A 26,130-nucleotide genomic window follows, 5' to 3' on the forward strand; every position below is an offset into this window, starting at 1 on the left:
CACCGTCCAGAGGTCTGCTGGAGCCAGGGTTTACTAACGCACACGGCCCTGTCCTTCCTGTATGTGCACGGTGCCCGCACAGACGTCACCCTTGCTGTGTCATTAACTCACCACTTTCTCTGGAATTGCTGTAAGCAGCTTTCCCAAAGATGGTATAAACCCAGTGTAGTTGAAATATAACATGTTATTTGGCCTGATACAGACCATAAGAAATGAACAAAGAATTTCTTCTTTTAGGACTTTTGAAAAAGTCCATTTCTGGTCTCGTGTATTTATTATCTCATTAGTTTTCCACATACGGAGTGGTAAAAAGGCAGGAACACCATGGCCAACTGATTTATACCGGCCTGTTCCTGTTAAAATTGAGAGAACGAAGGCCCAGGAGAAGCAAAACGGTTCATTCAGGGTGATCTGATTAATTGATGAGATCATATTATTTCTAGTGATTGTTGTTAAGACCAGACCTGGGCTTAGAACACAGGTCTCCTGTTTCTCCGTCTTTACTGAATTGCATTTGAGAACGTTCATGTTACGCTGCTCTGGTTTGGAACACGCCAACAAAGCGTATTATTTTCCAGAACCAGAAATCTTAGTATTCGCGCGGTTGCTTTGGGAAGAAGATGCCCCCAGCTGCACCTCGACAGCGGTGTATATCATACCGACCAGACGAGGACCACTAATCCACATACAGCTTCGCACATTTTGTGCTCCAGCTTCTGTAGGATTTCAGGCCTGGGGAGGAGAAAGCTCGCAGCTTGACTTCTGTCCTGAGCTCTTCTCCCTTCCCTCTGAGTGGTTTCTGCATTCCCACCGGAATTTGAGGTGCCCCAGGCAGGGAAGTCACAGCCCCTTACAGCTACAGGACCCTAACCTGACTGTCAGGGCAAACAGTAGAATTTTGATGAAAGAGAACGTCGGTCGTCTGTCCTTGGGTAAGCTCTGCTAACAAAGTTGTACCCGATGTGTTTGCTTGTAGCCCCAGAACCAATGGAACTCGATGGCCCTAAAGGAACTGGATACATCAAGACTGAGTTGATTTCTGTGTCTGAAGTGTAAGTGAACACAGAAGAGAGCCATGTTTAAAACCCGCAGACCAGCCCCGCTCCTGGCTGCGGCCTGTTGAAGATGCTTGTACTTTGCTTTCTCATTGTAATTGCTGCTGCTGCCGTCACAGTTGGACTTGTTGAAAAGATCCTAACTAGAGATCCTGGTGTCACTGCCTATCAGAATTTTACTGCCTTTATAAAAACAAACAGACCAAAAAAAAAAAAAAAAAAAAAAACCCAAAAAAAAAAAAAAAAAAAAAACCCCAAACACCACCACCACCACCCAAGGTTGTATTTAAGTCCCCCCCCTCAAACTGATACTTTGAAAAAGTATAAATAAAATGAACAAAAATGGATCAGAGTGGGAAAGTAGTTCTTTGCAATTGAGGAAAGGCCAAAGTGATGATTGAGATACATTTTTTTCGCTTGCTTTGATTTTGTTGTTTCATTTTATAAAAGGTAGAAAAAAAATTGGAAAAGTCATTGTCAGTTATTTGGCCTGCAGCACTGTCTTGGGGTGACTGGATGTAGCCTTCATGTAAAACCACTCTGGAGCAGCTTTATCTGCATACAAATCTCAAGGTAGGGACGAGGGACTCCCCAGATACTTCTCTGGAGCTTCTGGGGCCAGGCTCAGCCCCGAGGCACCAGCCCTTCCGGGTGCCATGCCGCCCGTCCGGCGCCCGCAGGTTTAACCAGGCAGGAGCGGCGCAGGTCCCGAGTCTGGCCATTTCTCACTCACATCTCTAGCGTCCTGGACGTTTCCCAAGGGGCCTGGCTGGGGACAGGAGCCTCCCGCCATCTGTACTTTTCCAAATGGATTGCACCGGCAGATGTACCGAGCCAAAATAAAACCTAAAGTGATAATTCCATCACAGGCCAAAGATGAAATGTCGAAGTTGGTGCCCACCGCTTTCACGATCTCGAGGTTAACATTTCCTTTTCCTTTCTCCCCATTTTAGTCACCCCTCTCGACTTCAGACCACAGACAACCTTCTCCCCATGTCCCCTGAGGAGTTTGACGAGGTGTCTCGGATAGTGGGTTCCGTAGAGTTCGACAGTATGGTGAGTACCCCGCGGGGACAGGGACAGGGACTGGCGGAGCAGGTGCTCTCTGGGGCGGCGAGGGCGCCTGCAGCCGCCCCGCTTGGCCACAGGGAATCGGAAGGAGTCTGGGGCAGAGTCAGGGAGGGTGTGTTTTCGATCAGCCCTGCCACACCGGAGCCTGCGGTGCTTACCCAAGCTCCACCATCGCCAGGATGCTTTATTCCTGGCGCTCTGCACCTTCCAGAAACTAAATGACATTTCAAATACTCAAAAGTTCCTCCTCTGCCCTTTGAAGTTGTCCTTGGGGAAATTTCATATATTAAGGAACTACCGTGTCTCTGATAAGAACACGTTTTCCTTCGGCCTGTTATTTCAGCTCTGTGTCTGGGTGCAGGAGTGTTATTTTTAGGAAGAGAGAGGACTGATGCTTGGCAGAGGCTTCAGCAGCAACAGTGACAGTCCCCCGCTTCACATTGGAGGACTGATTTGTGCTGCTCGCACCTGCGGTGGTCGGGGGCTTGCCAAGAGTAGAAGGTTCTAGGAGTGAAAGAGTGATGAGTGTCACGACCACAATAGGAACAGGGTTGTCCACAAAAGAGAGAATCTGTTCCCTTTGGGAGAATGTTTTTCAGTAAATCAAATAGTATTGTTTGCCTGTCGGGCCGAAATCTTTCCCCTTAAAGACTTTTTTTGGTTGGCTGGGATTTTGCTGACCCTGTTTAATTTTAGGCTCTTTGCCACGTGAAGCTATTCCAGTTTGTTAAAATGTGTTTACTCCTTTAAAGAAGTCCTCCTTGAGTTATTACGGTCCTTTCTTCATCACCATGTAACTGGTGCCCGGCACAGACTGTGTGCTCAGGGGCGAGGCAGGAGGTCAGGGAAGGGAGAGGTGGAGAGAGGGTGCCGCCCTTCAGACACCCAGGTCATGTATCTGTGTGTGCACGTGACATTAATAACACCTCTTGAAAGTCAAGTTTCTGGAATGTAACTTTTTTCTTGGTCCCTTTTTCTCACCCAAAGAAGCCCAGGCTCCACTCTCTAGACACCATAATTTCTTACGTTCCTGATTGTTGAGAATGAAAAAAGTCACTTCCTGTTGGCAAGTGTAAAATGAACCTTTTCTATGGGCAAGGATGCGTCCTCTATTGGAAGGTAGCCCCCAAGTCTGCTATAAAGTGCTTTATAAACCTGAGACAAAAATGCAACAAATATAAAGCCCTGTTCCAAGAGTGTAAGATCTGTTGATGGAACCACAAAATGGCTGCCCTTCTTTGTCGTTCCTGAGTGAGTTACGTTATCACCACAATCAGCAGCAGCACCATGAGTACGTGAGACTTACCGTGTGCCAGGCATTGCACCGGCAGTGGCTTCGTCAGTCTTCACGACCACCTTCTGAGTTAGCTGTTCCTGTTACTCTCAGTTTTACAGTGTGGAGAAGGAGCCCCCCATCCCAAAGTGTACAACTTGACTAAGATCCCGCCGCTAGTAAATGATGGAATGAGTATTTGAACCCACCCGGGGAGTCTCTAGCGTGCCTGCTCTTGTCCGCTCTCCTGGAATGCCTCCCAGAAAAAGCAGAGCTTCGTTTCATTCAAAACATCCACCACAGAGAAACTGTTTGCACAGGACTCACTGGGTCTCGTTGCAGTTTAGTAGGACAAAGGCAGCGTGGCCTTTGGGTGAGAAGCCTGTGTTTGGGATTCGGAAGTCAGGGTTCCAGCTCTTGTCATCACCATTATTCCCCTGGACCTTAAGAAAATAAGATGGGTTAGTTGTCTCCATCTGTGCAAGCGGTGTGACCACTTCCTCTGTGCTCTTGGAATGAGACTGGGAGAGCGATTTAAATTCTCTAAATAAATGCCAGGAAATGGACAAACCCCCCCCCCCATAGCCATTCCATTCCAGATGACTTCATTCATTTCATTTGTAGGGCAAAAGAAGTCTGTTTTACACACACACACACACACACACACACACACACACACACACGCCTCTCCAGGTTAAACCTTTAGAAGACTGAAAGAGCTAGGAGAAGTGATTATATGGACAAGGCACTGGCTGGACAAAATAAAAGTTGGATTAGTCCCCAAATTGGATGGGCTCTACTTTGTCTCAGATGATCTGTCCTTAACCTTGGCCATGATTTCCAGTCAGCACCGGCTCCTGGCAGGAGGGCACATGCTCTGCAACGGAGCAGCCTCTCTCGGAGCCGGCTCTTTCAGCCACGTCTGCAGGTAGCAGCTCTGGACCAGGGCCAGGAACAGGAGGACCGCAGGCCCCTGAGGAAACTGTCCAAGAGACACAGAGCACCAGTGTTTTCTGCAGGATGACTTGAGTGTTTGTTTAGTCTGGATTTCCTGTACAATAAACTTCTTCCTCAGGGACTATGTGAGAACCCGTCTACTCTCCTACCGGCCTTTGGTCAAAGCTGATAATAACAACAGGAACATTTATTAACCCTCCTCTGTGTCCCTCTGCTACGCTAGGCATTGTACATGGTATCTCATTTCATCCTTCCAGCACATTCTTCTGCGAGGTACTGTTAGCCTGCCTTGGAAGGACAAAGACCCGGAGATCTAGAGAGGTTGGGTGATATACCCCCATCACACGTGCCAGTAAGAGACGGTGACAGGATTTGGAATCAGGCTTTCTCTCCTTCTCTCTGTCTCTGTCTCTCTCTTTCCCTCTCTCCAGAAGTCCACTCTCTTAACTACACATTTCAGCTACACACTGAAACATAGGGGCAAAACCTTCATTGTGCTTTTAATCCAAAATAATGTTCGTAAGAGCCCACTGTGTCCTACCCGCCATTGAGCACTTAGCATTAAAAATAATGGACTCATTATAGAAACAGCTATAAATTCTTACAAATTCTGACTCTATTGTTTTGGTCACTCTGTGGCTTCCGAAATAGATATTAAAGGAATTTTCCAAAACCTTAAAATAAAGGACAGTTCTCCAGAGGCTGACAGTCTAGTCCTGTGTTTCTGTTGGTATTCTGGGACCCCACTAGTTGTCTGTTTCCGGGGGCTGTTGTCTGCACTGGCCTCTGCCCACTAGCTGCCGCTAGCACACCCACACGCAGGCGTGCCCGTCAGACACGTCTTCACACAGTGCTGGAGGGAGACTCAGCCCGGGTGAAGAGCACCTGGCCGGGGGGAGAGCCCGGCGGGAAGTGAGATAGGAAGTCGGTGGCAGGCTGGGGTTCTTCGGGTGTGCAGCTTCCTGTCCACACGGTGCCCTGTTCTGGCAGGAGGCACTGCTGGGGGAGGGAAGAGCTTCCTCCTAGTTCTCTTTCTCTAGTCTGTACCTGAGAGACGTTCATTTATTATTCCTACTGCGTGGCCTTTAAGGCAAATTCATCATTTCCCCCCATCCCTTCCTCCCTCTGGCAGGCAGCTCAGCACCGCCTCGCCCTTGTTTTGCGGGAGCAGATTTGCCACGTTGCTCTGCCCCCAGACTTGCATAACAGCAAAAAGCTTTATGCGGCCTGGATGAATTGACAGAGTTAAGCTGGCAGGCTGCAGAGGAGTAATCCGCCAGCTTAGATGATAGAAAAGGTCTCGATTAGTCCAGGCAAAAGGATAAATAGCACATGCTGAAGGCCCGCTAATTCTATGGTGGTTATTTGCTGTGGAATGTCTTCCTGCTGGCCCATTGCAGAACTGACAGGCCGTGTTAAATATGTGGCTCTGCATTTCATGAGGGCTGTGTAATAAACTTAACCACGTTTTATCTTTTTACAGATGAATGCAGTATAGAGCATGAATTTTTCTCGTCTTCTCTGGCGACATTTTTCCTTCCCATCTGTGATTCCCTCCTGCTACTCTGTTCCTTCACATCCCATGTTTCTAGGGAAATGAGACAAAGACGAACAAATTTGCTGCAACCTGTTGATAGCAAGTGGATTTTTCCCTAATTCAGAAACGTCTGTTACTCTGAAGGGCTTCATGCGTCTTATGAAAGGTAAAATTGAAGGGCCCTCTCCGTAGAGTGGGTTTTACAAATGAAAACTATCCAGATACACTGAAGACGTCAGGGCTAGAATGAGAATCCTTTGGGAAAGGTGAGAAGTTGAGCAGCTCTTAAAATGCTGTGCACAAAATCCGTGCCCACCCGTCACAGGCTGTTGGATAGATCCCACGGTTATTTAGGGAACTTCTTGATGGAGGATAGGCAAATTTCTGTTCGGGAGAATTCTTATTTGTTCCCTCTGCTTTAAATATGGCTGGAGGTTTTCCATTGGTTTATGTATGAAATCGTTCAAAGCTAAGTCACGCAGAATTACATCAACTGTTTATCTAAGGTAGCCATCCTGTATCTGGGCAGGGTGTAAAAGTTGTGTTCTTTATTTTATTACGTTTTCCACACTGGCCACTTAAAGCTAAAAGCAAATTCTCTTTCTTGGGAGAATTAGCTTTTCTGTTTGTTATGGCTTTATGATACTGGCTACTATCAGTAGAAGGAAATACGGTTTCCAGACTCATGAGTAGTTTTTTTTTTCTGTTTAAACCTTAATATCCAAAGCTGAATATATTCCGCCTTTATCATAGTCACCAGTAAATGAAATTATCTTCACATTTCTGTCAAGGGAGCCAGGCTATTAATAACCGCTCTCTCTAGGCAAAAATCCTGTTACTCTTCAAAAAGTTGAAGTTAATCGTAGATCTAGACCAACTCAGAAATTTAATTGTTTCTTAAATGGGTTAATGTGTCTTTATTGTTATTAGCTGGTATTTAGTCTTAGTCATAAAATTTTCAAATTGAGAAGAAAAAGTAGTGACTGACAAGTAATTAACCAGGAATCATATGAGAATTCAAACAATTTGAAAACTCGTCCTGTGTAACTGCATTGAGAATTGCATGTTTTTCACTGATAAATGTGTGTCTCTGACAAATACATTTGCAAATGGTTCCATTATCTCTCCTGTGCTTTTTCTAGACTGCTTTCTGATGTGTCGTGACGCGTATTCTGTTACTTACCGTCTTCCTCCACTAGCACTGACACCACACACGTGGCTTAGCGGGGCGGGTTTGGCAGCGTTCTTCCGCAGAACGTTCGCAGACTGCTGTCTCTGTAGCTGCGCCTTCAGTTCCCCACCGTCACCACCACGGTTATAGTATTACGTAAATGCCATATTTTCTGGTGGGGATAAACTTTTCTTGAAGTCTATTTTAAGATTTAAACGACATGTATTGCATTAAATATAATCGGCACGTGGTGCTGTCCTCCTCTCAGTTTTTACGTAAGACCACGTGAACCTGACTGGCTTCGCATTTACTTTTTAAATTGAAATGAGGAAGGAAAAAAGAGAACATTAAAAAAAAAAGTTTCTAATTGTCGGCATTTAACTGTTTGGTATGTTTTGGCCCTTTGAGAACAACCTGGCGTGGTTTCATTTTACTATGCCAGCCAAGAGATTTTGGTTACTTTTGAGAAGTATTGAAACTCTAAAGTTAGTCTCTTATAAACAAAGTTGGCGTAAAGATTTTAAAAGTTGTTACTGGCATTATGAATAGGTTTGATGTTTTTCTCATTTTTTTCTTACTTGTGATTAAACATACAAACGTGTGAGTCCTTATTTTGAGTAAGGTTGATGACACCACGTTCCTGAGCACTGCCCTTTCTTACCCTGCTTGTGGTCCGACCTGCCGTGGTGGATGGGTCAGTGGAAGACAGCAGGCAGGAAGCGTTATTGGAATGAGCCGCAGTGAGTGCCATGAAAAGCAAGCAAGCAAACAAAAAAAGTGCTTTGGTCTTGCTGACCACAGCTGCCTCCAAATGCACAAATAATTTGGCAGTGTGGAATGTATTTTGGTACTGCTAATATAAGTTTCTAACTTAAAAATACATGGAAAGTGGGACTCTTGTCTTGTCTCCAAAGCCACATCTCAGACCCACATCCCAAGATTAGAGGAGCTTTTCCCAAGGAGTCACTGCGCGCATGCCAAAAGGAGCCATTTTTCTCCAAAGATATTGTAAGCTAGAAAGCCATGGCCTTCTCAAAGTAAAAGGCACCACGTGCTGGGAAAAAATAGTGTAATGAAAGACATAATCACCACTCAGACATAAATCTGGCAGGCTGGACTTCACTATTGTGTGAAGAGTTGTCAGGGAATAGTGCTGGCGGCTTGAATTCTGGCATCCTGATAAATATGACCTTTCTCATCTCTGTATCTGCAGTACTTACATCTAGGAAATATAAAGTTTCTTTGTAATAAACATGGAGAACGTCTTTCTCCGATAGATAAGGCCCTGCCTAGCCATAAGTTTGTATTCATAGCTAATTGATCATTATCATGAGTCACCACGTCGATCTTGACATAGGGAAGTTTGTGAGTTTTAAGAGTACTTCCGGTGTGGTGTTTGTAGAGGGTTTGGTAAGCATAGAGCTTTCATTGACCACCTGGGAAAAATTTCTCCTTATTAAGGAAGGAGATTTCTGAAATGGCAATAAATGATTGAGCTATATATTCAACATTAAATGACCGAAATCTATTTATTGCCTGGAAGCTAAAATGGAATATTTTGTCTCAATAAACAAAGCACTCCTTTCACCTCTGACTGTCCCAGGGTAAACAGGGAAAAAACTAGAAATTGTTTTTAAACTGTGGTACGTACTGTTTGAACTGGGATGCTGTTCCCCAAGCAAGGGGTATTTACTTGAGTGGCTTTTTTTGGTTAGTTAAGATTCATTCACTCTACTAGTTCGTCACATACATAGTGAGCACCTGCCATGAGCCAGGTACTATTCTAGGTGTTTGGGAAGCATTACAAACAAAAACAAAGATCCCTGCTCTTTTGGAGCCTAAGATGTTTTGGATCATATGTTCTAATCATCTTACTTATGAACACATAAGTTTTGTGAAACATAGCCAAAAGCTACAGATAACCTTTATTGTTATATACAAATATGCACGATTTCAAGGAAATGGCATTTACAACAGTTTTAGGAAAGCTAAAGATAATACGGTTTTTAGAACCTTCTAAGATGAATTTATATAGCTCTTAAAAGATACTGACACCCTCAGCTTCCAGGTTTTGGTAAACTAGCTTCAGGTTATGTGTATGCTACACTGAGAAATTAAACCTCTCACTTGGCCAATTGAAAAAAAAAAGTACCATTCTTAAGCAGTTTTAACCGTATTAAATTTATATTGGGCCTGCAAGTGTAGAGGTGCCTTAATGGAACCTTTGACGGGAAGCTGATAATGGTATTGCATTCTCATACTATGTAAATTCTGTGTTTCTTAGTTGCCACCACACCACTTTAATGCCTAGTGTTGGTGTGTTGGCAGCCTTTCCCCTTCTTTTTGTACGTGAATGAAGCAGGAGTTTTTTTTTTGTTATGACTGCTTGTTGGACTCAATTCTAGTAGACTCTTTAAAAGATGTGTGGAGAGAGGCGCCTGGGTGGCTCAGTTGGTTAAGCGTCTGTCTGCAGCTCAGGTCATGATCCTGGGGTCCTGGGATCGAGTCCCACATCGGGCTCCCTGCTAAGTGGAGAGTCTGCTTCTCCCTCTGCCTACCACTTCCCCTGCTTGTGTGCTCCCTCTCTCTCTCTCTTACTCACTCTCTCTTAAATAAATACATAAAATCTTAAAAAAGAAAAAAATACATGTGGAGAAGCAGCTAGGGTCAAGGCTGGGGTACATGGAGGCCTGGAATCAGCTTCAGGCTCCAGAATAGAAATAAAATGCCCAATCTTTGTCCCTTTGTAATAACTCAGTTTTCTAATCCTTCCCATCCCCAAACACACACACCTTCCCTGATCTTCTAGTAAATCACATCCTTTCTTTATATGACTATAAAGTACCCCTTCCCTAAAAAGCCCCCCTTTTAAGTGCCACCTAACACATTCATGGGTGGCTTCCCTGTTCTGTCTGGTCTGTGATTCATGAATTTACTCATTTTACTATGAAGGTTAGTAGGTAAAATTAGGAAGATTACCCAGCCCTTAAAAACAATCCCACAAAAACAAGACGCTCATGTTGTGTATCAAGGGTAAGCATCCTTGAATGTTGCCGTATTTGGTGTTACTCCTCGGCTGCTTTCCCTGCGCCGGTGTGCTGCTTCTGTCTGGGGGTGTATATTCGCGTAGCTTCTGGTGACCACACGTTGCAAGGCTGAACACTGTACCACTTATGCTTGTCTTTAAAACTCCACAGAGAGGTTTTAGCTAATGTGCAAGTAGCCGAGGTTTGTGTCCATAGTGGGCACAGTGCGGTAGGATGTAGAGAAAACACGAGACTGAGAGTTCTGTATCACAGCCCACTCTTGGGTCTCAGCTTCATCTCTGAGAGTGGGATTAGATTAGAGATGTCTGATGTCTCTTTCAGTCCTAAAATGTCAGCAATGCAGACGACTAACGCCGTCTGACACTATTGCAAAGCAGATTACTGGGTGACAAACAACTTTGGTAGTTGCAAATGGCAGTCGTGGTACTCGCATACCATCTCCATGGTTAGAAAGCCACACGCTAACCCTAAACCTGTAGACCAGGGGATTCTGGCATTGGAGGCGAATGCCATTCCATTTACCCACGAACCAGTAAGGGGCGGTAGTCGGCCAGCTGGTCCTACTCAGACCTAGTGTGGCAGTACTAGATTCACCTCCCTAAATAGATGTCAGGGCTTTGTGAAAACCACCTCTCTTCTCATTAAAGGAGGTTAGAACCCCTCCTAGTGAAGGACATGTTTACTGATTGAATTCTACAGATACTTACTGAGTGTGTCCTAACTGCAAGATGATAGTGTTAGCTTCTAGAGTACTGGAAACATGCCTGTCCATCCTCCCACCTTCAAGGATGCGCTCCTTACAGGATCGTCATCTCAATCATTGTGATAACCCCAGCTGACACCTTGCATAGCACCTGGCTCACAGCAGGCATTAGAAATTGCTTTGAACCAACTAGATACAGTCTGTATGCTCAGCAGAGTTCCTAACCCAGTGATGGAAAAGAACCGTAGTGGTTTTAAAAAATTCATTTTTTACAGGTATTTTTTTTATACATGTATTTATTATGCTGTAAAAAGCAACACTACCTGATTTCATTTAAAATAAATATTTCCCAATTTCAGAATACTTACAACTTAGAGTTTTAAGATTAGATTCACTTTGGGAGGTTCTGGAAGCAAATACATTCATAGCTGTACAATCCCCAGGAAGAATCGAAATCCCACATCAGGTCATTCCATCCCCGCCAGACAGACAACAGCATCAAATGGTCGATAGCTAATCCAGCTCTGCGGCTAAAGGGCAGTGTGGGGCAGTAGTGGGATACAGCACATTACACCCCAAAATGAGATCATGAGAGTGGAGACCACCAAAAACAACAATGTATACGAAGCTTTAAATGAACATGACCATATAGAGCTCCCATGGTACAGAAAAAGCACTTACGATCCTAAACCCAAAACAAAAAGATCTTTGGAGTATACTGATGGCAGCAGTTAAGAGCACAGGCAAAAGCATTGAAACCAAGTGTACTTGTTATTACAGCCAACAGCAGACAGCCAGAGCAGGAACCAGCATCGTCATAAATTACCTCATGGGAAATAAGGGCACATTTGACTAAACCACAAAGATGTTACAAAATAGTTTTGATCTGAAAAAAGATGAAAACTCTCTTTGTTTCCAAACAACAGTTAGAACCTCTTTTCCTTAAAGCCTCAAAAGTGTTGGTAACCTTTAAGCCACACAAATGGCACCATCTTAATGTTTTATTTTCATCACACGGAGCAAGCTGCTGTTTGAGCCAAGTTTTTTCTGTTGATTTCAGTTAAAGAATATCTACCCCATAATATCTGTGGGGATAATGCTGTTCTCTGCAGCATTTTGCAAATACTACCTGTCTGCATGGCCTGATAGATGCGTGGGGCAGGAACACAGCAGCAGGGCTGGACGCCCGCCCACCTTACTCCCCGCAGAGGCACACACGTGGGCATGGCTGTGCGCCGGATGCAGCTCAGTTAGGGAACACTGGCCACGGTGCCTCCAAAGGAGCTGCTGTCTAGGTCCTAAGAGGGCAATGGCTGAAGCCACTGACTTTGGAACCAAAATGGAAACACCTGGAGGCTGCTAGAGGGGAAAGGGATGATAAAGGTTGGAAGCAGCAGTGTGTGCTGATAGAAAAGGGGGAAAAAAGGGAACTTGCTGAATTTGCTGCATCATAACAGCATTCCTGTATCTGAGGATTTTCTTGTTTCACTTAACACGGCTTTGAAAAAGTCCATTTGTATATGTATGTGCCTGCGTGTGTGCTTAGTGTCAGAAATCCTCATTAGCAAACCCCTTTACCTCTGAGGTATGACAAGATAAAGCATAGGTGCAGTTCCTCCCCAAGACACACAGTGGGTCTCAATTTAAAATGAGATGGCCTTTTGTTCTTATTAAACTGTAGAGTCCACCAACAATTACACAGTAGAGAATCAGGAGAAAACTGGAATGATCTAGTGGTCCCCCAAATAGAACAAATATCTTGATGCCTTTAATTATGGGTTTAAAAATAACTGTAACAGTTTCCTACCAACATAATAACTTTGGTAGCTTAGAGCACTGATCCGAATTTACCCTCATCTTTATCCTGGAAACTGAAACCTATCTGGAAGAGCTGCAGTAGCCCATCCCTTCCTTTTTTAGCTTGATGAATTTGACTAATTTGTACTTAGCTTAGTAATTTGTCTCTGGTTCATCGCCTGTAGACAAATGGCATAGTTGTAGCTTGGATGCCAGATATGTGAGGCATTTTCTGACTTACGGTGGAAAACATGAAAACTGCATAGTGTGCCAGCACCCGCATTCCCAGCTAAAGCGAAGAGGCAAATAGCTAAATGTCTGGGAAGAGAGGCTGGACTAAGGGGGATATAGAAAAAGGAAATTTTTTCAAAAGTATTATATAACTACATTCACATATATATTTTGGTCACCAAACATATCTTAAACAGATTCCCTGATAAAGTCTAATCAGAATTGGTCTATGCTACTAACAGTTGTTAACTATTTTAATTTTTTAAAGAGTCACACCATGTAGCTAGGGTGATGGGAGACATTTAAAACATATAATAACCCTAAGTGCATATAGTTGTTCAGACACTCAAACTAAATCTACATGTGAAGTCCTGAAAATCACACTCTTTTGTTTCTAAAGGCAGCCCTGACCCATGTGGACAGACTGTACAACAGAGCTTAATTTATAAATGCCTAAGTTCATCATACAAATTGAAAATTCACAGAACACACAAAAATAAGTCTGAAGACCACACAGTTAAGCTAGCACTGGTAACTATTTCTTTTACATCAAATTATACAATGCACGAGGTAAATATTGCTCACATTATGGAGGGAGATTGTTTTATTTCTATTTTTTCCCAAAGAGATCAGATTTGTCCTGTGTGTACAATGAAGAAAACTCCAGTAACACTGAAATGACAAATGTAAAATATACATCACTACCAGATAGAAATACACAGGTTCTTCATAATCATTTTCCACAATTAAATAGGTAAGTGATTTATATTTTGGGTTTAAGACCGTTATAACAATCCGTCAAGATTCTTATGGACCGTTTGATTTTCTTTTCCGTTGCCGGAATCTCCCTGGGGCGTGTACTGGCCTTGGTACTCCTGGAGGATTTTAAATACGTCGTGGTGTCCGAAGTGCAGCGCTTCGTCCATGGGCGTGTTATTCCACCTAAACGAGTAGCACAGCAGGGACTGGGTCGTTAGATAATCTCCGTACAGAGATGATACTCCAGCGCTCTCCGATGCTAAACACAGGTTTAAGGGCCATTCAAATTTAGCCATTTTAGCCATGTTCCAAGTAAAAATTAACTGAGATGCAGAAAGGGACTCGTAATTCAAAAAGTGGTCTTACAGGCCACTTGAGATGGGGGGAAGGGAAAACGATCTTCTAGAAATGGATCTTGTTCACATATCTCAGTGCCTATGGAGGGGAAGCTCTAGTGTGGACAGACACAGTGGAATCCTCTGGAATGCCTGAATTTTAATTTCATGAAAAGCCCACAGGATCGCTCCCTAAATAAAATGTCCAAGGAAAAGTCAGGTATATAACACCCGTCACCCTATCCTTTGATTGAAAAATTGTGTTCCTGTCAATTCAAAATCACAACAAATCTCAGAAGTCTGGAAATAACTGTGACCTCATTAGGGCCCAGACACACACTGGAGGAGCGGCATCAGCCCCAGAGGGATTGGCACTGTCCTCATCTCTGGTAAGGATGGGAGCCCGGGGCGCCAGTGGACCACTGCACCGCGCGAACAATAACGGCGCTTTCACTCTAAGTGTGTTTCTGGGGTGTGCTCCTCAGTGACAGAGGTGAAGACTGAAGATAAGAGAAAGAGAAAGAGTTGCCAGCAGCGATTAACCAGCTAAACAGCCTTTGGAAAGAAGAGAATACTGTGAAACTCACAACGCTAGGAAATGAGAGTGTGAGAATCAGTTGCCTGATATTTGACAAACGAATGAGCCTCCCTGCGTCTCTCTCCACTGAACTTCTCCACGGCTGCCGGGCGCCCAGACTCCCGCTACTCCCCCAACCTTCTGGTTTTCCTCCTTGTCATTTCTTCTTTCCTTTCCAGCTCTGTCTTCAACCTTTTACCTCCTTAATGGGGTCACGGCATGGAATGGAAAGGTTTTTTGAATAGTCTCAAAAAATATTTTTGGATAAAATTTGGTAATCTTCATTTTTAAAATCAGGTAAGTAATATTTTACATGTATCTTCGTGTTTCTCCAAAAACAGCTCCTTTTCCACACTGGCCTTCATTAATTTAGGGAGTCTGTGGCCTTAAACTGGGAGGTGGGGGGACTGTTCAGTCATCTACAGCATATCATTTTCTGTCTTTGTGGAACAATTGAATGTTAACTGCAAGTTATGTTTTTGACAACTCTTCTTACATGAAATAATACAAACTGTCAACTTTAAAGAATACACTACATTCACTCAAGCCTATTTTACAATTTGAGGGGACACCGATTCTATGAAATGGAGAAAAGAGTTGTCTTAGTTTAGCTTATATTCTAGAGTAGTTGAATACTCAGTTACCAAGTTAGTTATTTAGCTAACTCCTGCCTATCAGTGGGTACATCTACTTCCACATTCCTAGAGGCCAGTGTAGGGCAAAAAACAAAACAAAACATTTCAGTCTTTAGATATAAAGGATAAAATACAAAGCACAAAGTTTCTGGCATGTGTTGAATAGTGTTTTAGTTGGCATTATAAACACAGGGCACAAGGTTGGGTGGGGGAAACACTCTCGTCAGTTTCTGGCTCAAGAAAGAGCTGGTATGACCATTACATTTGGGGATAAAAGGGAGGAATGTCCCCCTAACATGAGGTTTTAGGATATTTCCAGTAAAGGTCATGATGAGATAACCAAAGTGTTACCATACTTACAACACCAACAATTTTCAGACACTGACACAACTTTTCTGCATTTCTTGCAAGCAGCTTGATCTAATAAAACCCAAACTTCTAATTTAAAAAATGGTGAAACAAAGATCTCATAGCTAGAGAATAATCAACTTGCCCCGAACTTATTGATACAGTCCTCAAAAATCCAATCCAAAACTCCTAATGAAATTTATCAACCCTCTCTATCAAGTATTTTTTCCTTCAATTCTTAACCTTTATTCTCATTACTGATTCATCCAGTTACATAACTCCAGTTACATGATACGCAAGTCCATGAGCACAGAATTGACTTTATATATTTATATACGTAATATAGCTGCACTCTCAAGCCTCCCGTGACTGGCCATTTGTGGACAGCGTTTACTTCAAGATGAAATGCAGTTTGCCATGTGGACCAGGAGAGAGGAGAGGAGCAAAATGTATTCCAGGCAGATTTCTCCCACTGCAGACAGAGTGCCCGTCTCTCCTTTCCGTGCCTTCAAATCTCATTTCCCCCAAAGCACTGATTAAAATTCAGCTCCACAGAGCCTTCTAAAACGGATACCAGCCAAATCTAGGAATTTCAAGAAAGTCTAATATATTCGCTTTAGCATTCTGTGACAGTAATTTTCTTACACGTTTTTAATATGCTCCTATAAATGTTTATCTTTACCCTATGAAGTTAAAAGCCCATTAAGGACAAAATTCCTATTTTTTTCTTTTTCAACACAAAGCATTGTTTTCTTCATGCAGTGCACTGACTGACAGACTAACCCCAAAAATTCTGAATAAGAGACCATCCTTAGATGAGAGACAGGATATGCGAGAGAGAATGATCACCCTAGCAGAAACAAGGTTTTGTCTGGTGCCTTTGTAAGGCGCCACAGCAAGTTCAAGAATGTCTCCAATATATTCATAGTGGATTTAAATATGCCATCAACTTAAATATTATAGCCCTGTCTAATAAAACCCTGACTCACCAGTTACATGGTAGAAGGTAATATAAGTGCTCACCTGTCCTTGGGGAAAGGGTTTACTTTGCACGCTTCCAGCAAAAATTTGACAACTTCAACATGACCTGTATCAAAACAAAACAGGCAGATTTTAGTATTAAGTAGAAGTTGGGGGGAAAAAAAGATGAATGGTTCGTGTATTACCCTCCGCAGCAGCTACATGGAGGGCTGTTCTAGAGTCATAGTCTCGCTGTTCCATGTCCATGGCTGACAGAGCAAATCTGAAAACACGTAAGAACAGCCATTCAGGATCTAGAAAATGTAATTCACACTTACAGCATTCACCCCATCAACCTAAGGTCTTGTGAGACAAGTGACAACCGTTAGCGAGTTCACTAATGGGAACTTGAGAGCCTGTTCAACCAGTACACAGGCCTCTTGAGTAAATGCCACCGCCCCTCTTCTCCTCAGTTTTGTTCTTTTTGGGTAAAAGGAAATGTTCGCAACTCTCACAGAATTCAGCTTCATTACGTTATTGTCCAAAACTCAAGAACAGTGGCATACCAAGGTTCGTGTCTCCGAAGGGCAAGAAACTAATACCTATTACTAAAGCTCGATGTTTTTACTAAGGCGCTCATTCTGTAAACTAACATTTTATAGTGTACAGTTTACGAGTACTAATCAGGAAACTTTTAAAAAAATTGTTAAAGTGCACATTGTTTTAATGAGATAAAATGGTCATAGACCATTCTGGAAGTTTGAGGTGGACAACGTGCGGGATTTGATACATTTATGATGCCACAGTAGTGTTAGCTACCACTTCCATCACATCATGTAATTATTTCTTTTTTGTGGTGAGAACAATTAAGATCTAGTCTCCTAGCTACTTTGAAGTTTATAATACGATACTGTTGATATAAATACTAATCAGACTTGAAGACAAAGGTAGAAATTAAGCATAGGTATTTTTCCATGTTAAAATTCAGTTGCTGCTTGGTACAAGAGATCCTAAGTGTGCAGTACTGTACAACCTTTCTAACCCTGGTGATCTTCGGAACACTAGATGCCCCTATATTCACTCCCCCTTCACCTCCAAATGTGGGAAGGGGAAGGGATACAGGGACTGAGCAAGCATTTGTTCAACGCCAATAAAACACTAATTAGCCAGATTCATCGACCGGTTACACTGGGGAGTACAGACGCCTGGGCTTTTTAGGAGGTCGAAAAGGACAAGACTGCATAGAAAGCCTGAGTGGGGATTTAATATAAATTTGTTTGGGTCATTTTTATTAGAAATGGAAGTGAGACTTTAGCCTTAAAAAATGGCCATCTGCCGAGCAGCAACCTCATGAATTTCTGTAAGCCATGTGCTGAGTTCGTACACCACCGTGTTAACACACCTTCGAAGTGCAGACACGTCTCCGGTATACGCGGCAAACAAAAGGTTTATCACTGACTTCACCTGTGAAGAAAAGAGAGTTCAGGCATCCATGGGGGGAAATAAATAGATAGAAGGTACTGCTGTCACCGGTAAGTGATCTCCATGTGCTCTGACCTCTTCAGCCGGGTCACACACAGAAAGTTACCACAAGTACACCTGTATTACCAAAAAGCACACACGTGTGATTTTTCTTGAAATAGAGGGTTAGGAGAGAAAATTCACCAATAAAGATAAGCCACATGAAGGAGGGAATGGAATGACATTGGTGCGGAATTTCCCCATTGGAAATTTGGGGCCTGGGAAACACACATAGTTGGGGAAAATGAAAATTGTTTAGAACCTTTCTAATTTAGTTTGTCTCAGTACCGTGAGTGGACTTTTATACTCATAAAATTCACATCACATCTTTGTTAAAAACTAAATCGTGCTATATAAATGTCTAATCCCTGCCAGCAATCACTGTCCTCGCCAATCCTTGGCTTCTCTGGAAATCCCAGGAGACAACATCAGTATTAATCACCTTAAACTTAAGGACTACTCCCCTGGAAAGACTGTCTTCGAGTCAATGCCTAGGTAGTATAAACTGGGGCATTCTCAGAGCCTAAGACACCACCTCTTCTCAAAAGGGGGGCAAACTCCCCAGATTTTAAGTCACTGCTAATGAGTGCTCCGAGACTTCAAAGTGTATCTTCTTTTGACAGTTACCCACTTGCTTGTCCTTACAATTAAGGAAAAGGCTAGTTATTCTAAAATGTCATGAGATTTTGGCTTGCTTTCATAGAGACTTTATCCAACCCTGCTTTTGAGAAACTGTGGAACATACAATGTAAATACTTTATAAATTCCCACTTCTGTCTTTTGCAACTTCGATATTCATATTGATGATCCAACCAACATTGGACTCAATGGTGGAAACAGGAGTTGGACTGGAGGGATGGAAAGTAACCCAGCTATCCACCAACAAAGCCACGAACCTGGGAGCCGTGCTTTCAAGGGCTTAACCTGGACCTTTCCCCTTTCCCCTTTCCCCAGGGCTTCCTTTTCCCTACGGCTTCCCTTTAAATCAAACGGAACTAGCCATCACTGGACTTCTCTAGGTCGGCATTTTCACAACGTGTTCTGTAGAGACTGTGCACAGACACTCTGTGGGGAAAAAAGGGTCCTACAGTCAGGTTATTTTCTTAAAATATTATATCCCCTTCTGCGAGATTCATGGGCATATGAAAGGCTTTGTAAAGTTCTGCAGTACAGGAACCTGTCTAAGTAGCTGAACACACCCCCCAAATTTTACTAGTATTGCTGACATTACTCCAGAAAACCTTACTCTTACCCCTTCAGTGCATTAGCTCCCCTTCCGAGCCGCCCTTTACTGCTCCGGCCCAGCCTGTGCTCTGTCGTCAATCTCTTACTAACCCTAAATCCAGAATAGTTTTCTCACTGGAGGTGAGAAAAGCTTCATGGAATCACAGAGAATGTTCTAAAAGTATATAGAAACATCTCCCCTCCCATTTCTAACTGTCCTATTCCCACACCTCAATATGATACATTTTAGGAAAAACAGCCTTTTGAAAAATGTCTCCAGGTGATTTTGATAGGCATTCTTCTGGGTTATAAACCACTACTGTTCCAAGTGTCCTTAACTTTTCTTTTTTTCTTTTAATTGGCTCACATTGGAATCCCCAATTTCTCTTGTGCTCTTGGGACCACAGAAAAAATACTGATGGGCGATTACAAATTATTCTTCATATTTCCAGCTGGTCTCTCATCATTGCTTGACAGTTTTTCTTATTGATTCCCCATTCGCTCTGTCTTCAGGCCTTTAAGACCAGTGGTGCCCCCTAAAGCAGATGACCCTGACCACAGCTGTACTTAGATAACTGTTCTCACTTCTCCTTCCTCTCTTATGCAAAACATCTACTTCTAATACCTATTCTCCCTTCCTTCTCTCCAAACCTCAAAGCAAAACACATCCATCCTTTTTTACTTCTGAGACTAACTTCTTTACCTGTTCTTTTAAACATTTATCCTCCCAATCACCTAAACTTGCTCCTTCATTTCTCCTTTTTATTTCCAGAACCTTCAACCTTTCTCTCCTTCACTGCTACCCTTATTTCTGCCTTAATGTGGACACAACTTCAACCTGTTTTGAAAAACCAGCATATAAAACCCTACCGCTACCCCCTCTTGGTGCATATTTTCTGAAAGTAGCTTGTATTTCTAATTCCCTGCATATTGCCTCCTCACCATTACCTCTACTCTCAAAGGCTCCAGCAGCCTTCCCAAGCCCTGCTTCTTGATGACCTCCCCACCAAGGCCTGCCCTCTTGCTCCTTGTCTTCCACGGTGCTGATGTGCTGATTACCCAGATCTTCCTCCAGGTTGTTTGCAGAATCATCTCCCACTTCCCACTGACGGAGAATACACCAAAGGCAGTCTCCGTCCTTTTGCAGTATAATTTTCCTCAAAGGTCTCATACATTTCTTTCACCAGAATGATTTCCCAATCTACATCTTTAATCTAAATCTTTGTTCCTAAGCCTTAACTCAACAGCTCCACTTGCTTGTCATGCTGCCATTTCAAACTCAAAAATAGCAAGCGTCTCTGCAGCTCTGATGGCTCCCCACCAAAAGTCCATATCCATCTGCCTACTTGACATTGCCTCTAGAATGCTCAACAGGCTCTCAGACTTACACACAACAGAACTGGATTTCTACCTCCCAACCTCAGTTAGTTCCTCTTATGGTCTCCCTCAATTGGGGATGACACTACAATTCACCCAGTTGCTCAGGCCAAAAGCCAAGCTATCATCCAGGGCTGCTGCCTTTGATTGCACCGGTTGAGCCCCCCTAAAGGATGCCTGGCCAAGTAGGGGTACCCAGCCTATGCTCCTCTCACCCCGCTGTGGTGTCCAGCACCCAAGTACATCTGATGGGAGGAAGGGAGCCTTCTTCAGACAAACATGCTGAGAGGGTCTGCTTATGTAAAGGCAGAACTAGCTTTTTTCTAATTCACACAAACCTACCATATAGACCCTGGTGATATTCCTTGATTCTGTTTCTCACAACCCATGTCTAGCTCATCAACACATTTGCTCTACCTCCAAAACATATTTGGATTCCCACCACCTCCAGTAATATCACCCTAGGCTCACCTTATCTCACCTGGAGGACTGCCATCACTTCCTAACTGTTCATTCCTTCCCACCACGGGGATCTTTTGAAAACATAGGTCATAGCACTCCCAGTGACCTCCCATCATACCAGAATAAAATTCAAACTCTTTACCATGGCTTTCGGAACACTAAACGCCTTACTCCCCACTTGCCTTGTGTATGTCATTCCCTAACCCCCTGCCCCTTGCAGCTCTCCACCAGCCAGGGGTCTCCTTGCCGTCTTTGGGCCTACGCTTGCTGTGCTGCCCAAGACGCACTTTCCCCAGATAGTGAGGCTCCTGCCCTCATGGCATTCAGGTCTCTACTTAAAAGTTATCTCACAGATTCTAAAATACCTCTTTGTCATCATTCCTTATCCCTTACCTTGCTTTATCTCTTCAGAGCACTTATCATTATCTGACACCATATATATTATATTTCACATTACATAGCTGATTTTACCTACACACACACACACTCTCCCAAAGCATCAAATATTCGAACTGTTACCACCCCTTGGGGAATTCAATTGTAATCAATATCGATTCTTCTACCCCAACTTTTACTTCAGTTATCATCACCAGATTTGTTCAATCCTCCTCACTGGTCCCTCTGCTTCTGGCCCTGCCACCCACCAAAACTTCCCCACATATTTCCACTCATCTTCTCAAAATATTGCTCTGATCATTAAAGGTTTCTCAGCACGGGAGTGTCAAAAAAATCCCCAAATTATTCTTGATAAAACTTAAATTCTTTAGCCTTGCATTCAAGATTCTTCACTCCAGCTAGCTCACTTTTCTCTCTCAACCTCAACAGAACAAAACTGGTCTTACTTATTGCTCTTGTTTTTATCTTTGTTGTCTATGCTCCTTTTTCTCCTTTTGGGTTTTGATTAGGGCTTGATTAATCAAGCCCTTCCATTCCTTCCATGGCTGGCCGGGAAGCCTTTGAAAGCTCCTTCTCTGCTACCACACTTCCTCAGGCATCTCATCCAGCAGCCACTCTCCATGTCACTTGTTGCCAGTCGCCTGCATGGTGTTTTGTGACAGCATGTACCAAGGAGTCATCAATCAGACCCCCATCTCCCACTACAATCCTGAATGTACCTTTTGCTCCAAGCTATAGTACATACTTTTTATTGCCTGAAAGCATCTGTTCTCCCCCCGCATTTTCATAGCCCCTCTCTAGGAGCTCTACTCCAATCTCTTCAATCAGAAGTCATCTCTTTCTCTGACATTTCCCTCACCATGGCACTACCACATATGGTAGATTTACTTATGTACTTTATCTCCTCTATCACTCAAGAGACATCCAGAGTTCCGACATGGATACCACTCATATTTTAACTACCCATAGTTCTTATTCTTTAAGGTATATTAGTCCTTCTGAGCAATAAATCCTTGATGATTTTCAGTGACTGTATGTATGAACTATATCCCCTTTTCAAAATTCTGAATTTAGACCAAGCTCGTTTGAAGAGATATTTTATATATTTTATGTGTCACTTAATTATTCAATATTTCCAAAGGTCTAAAACTCCTTATTAAATAAGGCCAAAGAGTGGCTGGTTTTAGAATATAATCAGTTCATTGAGAGTATAATAATACTTTATTCACAAGCATGTTTCAGCTCAGAGAGAGAAATACAAAATGAGAAAAAAATCAGAAAACTGTAATGTACAAAGGCTCTGTGATTTATCAGGGGAAAAAAATACTAGCTTGCGTTTAAAAAAGTTATTAAAGGGTAACATGGAAGCTTATTAGTCTTCCCATGAAAAAAAAAAGCTAGCTGCAGGGCTGAATCTAGTCCAAGTCATAGATCAAGACAAGAAGGAGCTTGATCACAAAATGAGTGCCATTCACTCCTAGACAGAAAAACACTAGGGGGAACACAGGCACTGGCACCATTCAAAATTAAAACCATGTTTAAGCCAGCAAATAGCCACCTATATTTTTAAGGTTTGCATAAATCATGAAACGAGCTATGGATAGAATGCCAAGAAAGAAAATGGAACAGTCGAACAGTTTTGAGATAGCAGATGGAATGTTATTTCATTTAGGGACGGTCCACTTCCTGGTCTTGTTAAAAGAGTTCCGCAAGTATTCCCAGCTAAACTGGCACACCCTCTGGAATGACGAGCATCGTAAACCGAACTGAAGGACCAGGACACCCTATGAGATGACTTGTGCAACTCCAAGCCAACTCTTGCAAAGGATGTGGGTGTGCTAGCCCTTGATTAGGGCACAATCCCGTAACTCCCCAATGGATACTTGGGTTATGTTCCTTTTAAAATACCTGTCAAGAAGGCCAGTGCAGAAAACAGTGAGTTCACAGTAACTGTCGAGACAGAGTCATCTGCTATGATGAATCAATCACTCCTCAGTACAAAGAAGCGGAACATACACAGTTCAACAGTAGCCTATATAAATGAAGGGCTCCGATGTTTCATGTATGCTTCCCCGTAGCAAAGAGAAACTTCACTTGGGCATGTAGCCACTAAAAATTCATAAATTAAATGTTGACCAGCTTTCCCTTCATACTGCACATTTTCCAGTACTACTACATTTTCCTTATCAAATCTCTGTGTCGGAACCTGCCAGAACCAGTCAACCTTATCTTAGTTTATTTATACAAAGTCATGACAACAGTAGGACAAAAATGTTACAGTTCACATGAATTCATTTAACACTAGCATACTTGGCATATCAAAATCATACTTTTTCCCCCAAAACAGCTAGAAGCAGTTGGAGATTGTCAATTTTACAATCCTGAAACAAGACATCCCTAATTCTCCAAACCTATCATTCTATTCATTTTAAGCCTGTTTAAAAGTTGAATTGTGTGACTTTTTGTCTCCTTCTCCCAAATGCCTCAATTCTGTACAAGCAGCAATTAGAATTACATAATACCACTTTACATTTATGTAGTGAACCGCCTTGAAAAATTCAACATTTAAAAAAGATGTAACTGTTTTTAAACATATCTGATAGGCTGGTTGTAAAAGAAAATTATAGGTATATTTTATTTATTACTATCACTGAGGTTAAGGGCCTTGGCTCAAGGTCATATAGCATATGAATTAGTAATGTCGCTGGGCTACCTTCTCAATTCTGTACAACTAGACCATGGTGATATGAGTCCTTAATAGACCTCAGACTATTATCCAAAAGACAGAAGAAAACCAAAGGATTAAATGGCAATTTAGCTCTAATCCATAAAGGTCCTTTGCTAAATATCAAAAGAAAGGAGGGGAGGTTGGGAGGGAAAGGTTGGAGAAGAGAGACAAAGAGGGAAGAAGGGAGGGAGGATTGATTCATTAGCTTTATTCCAAGTATGTTATTTCCAACTCTGTTACCAACTGCGACACTGTGGCTACCCTGGTTTTTCCTCATTACCTTCTGTCTTCATACAAAAACAAATGCAGCCCTTTTGGAAAGGCTTTAATGAAAAAAAAAGCAGGTGACTGAAAAACCACCCTTCCGTTCCTACCACTTCTAGTTTGGTGTAAGCAGCTCTCTCATTTCCAGCTCACTACAGTATCTGTTGCCATGGAACGGATACTCTCCGTCATCTGTTAAATAAACCATCATCATGCCAGATCCAATTTTGTTTTAAAAGCTTCACGCCAACTTGGCCTTTTAGAGCCTTTAAATGAAAATAAGTTTTCAGCCTTCTTTCATAAATATTTTTCTTAAGGTCAGATTAAGAAATGCAAACCTATTATAGTATAGCTAAAGAAAAATATTAAGTTGTCAGCAAATGTAAATTAATCTCTTACCAACAAGGGTAGAAATATAAACCTGCAGAATGTGTATGTGAGCAAAGATATTTCCTCTTTCCCTTATTGAATATTCATATAAATATCATATGGACATGAAAAAACAAAATTATAGTACTTTTGTGATTAGAAAGTGGAAGATGAGTATGAGCCTACATGCTCCTAAGCTCTCCCACTGACTTACTCAGACACAACTATTAATCTGCTATATATAGACAAAATTAATCCAAACTGACATGATCAGAGGATTAGAGAAAATCCTTCAAGGGAATAAACAGTCCAGCAACTTCATGACATTTCCACATTTTTACACAAATGCAGGAGGTGCTCACACAATAATTTTAATAGAGAGGAATAAATTGAACACAAAATTTTACTCTAAAGAGGAGCATAGAAATTTCACTTACAAAATACAACCTCAAAATGGCAGATCCAAATACTGCATTCTGCTTGATAAAAGAATAAACTCTTCTAAGCATACCATTTTCAAAATTTCTCAGTGAATAGATTAACTTGAAATAATTTTTATTCTTAAATTAAGAAGTCACAAGTATATCAAAGAAATCTGACAACCCATGAAGACAAAAACTCAGAGTATACATTATTTAGGAAAAAAACAGCTAATACGAACCACCTACTCTCTCTTGACTGAGCTAAGTGCTTCAAGTATTACTATCAGTTATTATTCAAAGGACAGGAAACTGAAGGCTAATGCATTGAAATTAACTTGAGCAAAGTAATAACGCTGGTAAGTGGCAGAGTGAGAGCTCATGCCCAGTCTGACTGAGGCTCGTGGGGTCAGCGCTCTCAACCACTGTGCAATATCTACTGGGCCAAGAGATTTCCTAACAAAACCTAACGTGAGATTTCCTCACCAATACAATACCAAGACTGAATTCAGAAAATAGCAACTAAGAAACAGTTCATAGGGAAATCAGAGATACTAATTTTCTATCAAGGTGCTAACCAAAGGTATTTTGTTCTTAATTGAAAAGAAAATAGACGAACAAAACAAATCATTCAACTTGGCATACCAATGTCACAAAAGGAAAAAGGTTAAAGATATCTTCAGTCTCTGCACTTAAGTCTTTAAAAGTGAAATATGAGTTTTGGGTCAATGTGAATAGAGCAAATATGATTGCTACAGCATTAGCAGCAAATAAACAACTTCTTATCTCAGTGGCTCATGTTATTCTGGTAAAAGCCAATGAACGGCCTAAAAAAATACCAATGGGCCCATTAGCAACCCTCCTTTTATATCCAAGCATAAAAGTAGCTAACAACGTGTCCTTGTGTGGCATGA

At 42.3% G+C, this 26,130-nt stretch overlaps 2 protein-coding genes across 11 annotated transcripts in view; one reads left to right on the top strand and one right to left on the bottom strand.

The window, feature by feature from the left end:
• STAT1 (signal transducer and activator of transcription 1) overlaps window positions 1-16,126 on the top strand; it is a 50,575-nt gene extending 34,449 nt beyond the window's left edge. For 4 of the 8 annotated variants that reach the window (XM_040642640.1, XM_040642669.1, XM_040642660.1 and 1 more), the window contains 3 exons: window positions 977-1,052; window positions 2,009-2,111; window positions 3,514-5,056. In XM_040642640.1, coding sequence (XP_040498574.1) covers window positions 977-1,052; window positions 2,009-2,111; window positions 3,514-3,561 — 227 coding nt within the window. In that variant the 3' untranslated portion in view covers window positions 3,562-5,056. Of the gene's footprint in view, window positions 1-976; window positions 1,053-2,008; window positions 2,112-3,513; window positions 5,057-5,839; window positions 7,008-13,468; window positions 13,597-13,723 lie in introns of those variants that run through there. The other 4 variants (XR_005838027.1, XR_005838025.1, XR_005838026.1 and 1 more) reach the window with 4 other exon arrangements.
• GLS (glutaminase) overlaps window positions 13,418-26,130 on the bottom strand; it is an 81,525-nt gene continuing 68,812 nt past the window's right edge. For all 3 annotated transcript variants that reach the window (XM_040642754.1, XM_040642737.1, XM_040642733.1), the window contains 4 exons: window positions 17,859-17,920; window positions 16,663-16,739; window positions 16,520-16,583; window positions 13,418-13,784 (listed from right to left, as the gene is read on the bottom strand). In XM_040642754.1, coding sequence (XP_040498688.1) covers window positions 13,628-13,784; window positions 16,520-16,583; window positions 16,663-16,739; window positions 17,859-17,920 — 360 coding nt within the window. In that variant the 3' untranslated portion in view covers window positions 13,418-13,627. The remainder of the gene's footprint in view (window positions 13,785-16,519; window positions 16,584-16,662; window positions 16,740-17,858; window positions 17,921-26,130) is intronic.

The sequence above is a fragment of the Ursus maritimus genome, unplaced genomic scaffold, assembly GCF_017311325.1.
Source record: "Ursus maritimus isolate PB19 unplaced genomic scaffold, ASM1731132v1 scaffold_1, whole genome shotgun sequence".
Lineage (NCBI taxonomy): Eukaryota > Metazoa > Chordata > Mammalia > Carnivora > Ursidae > Ursus > Ursus maritimus.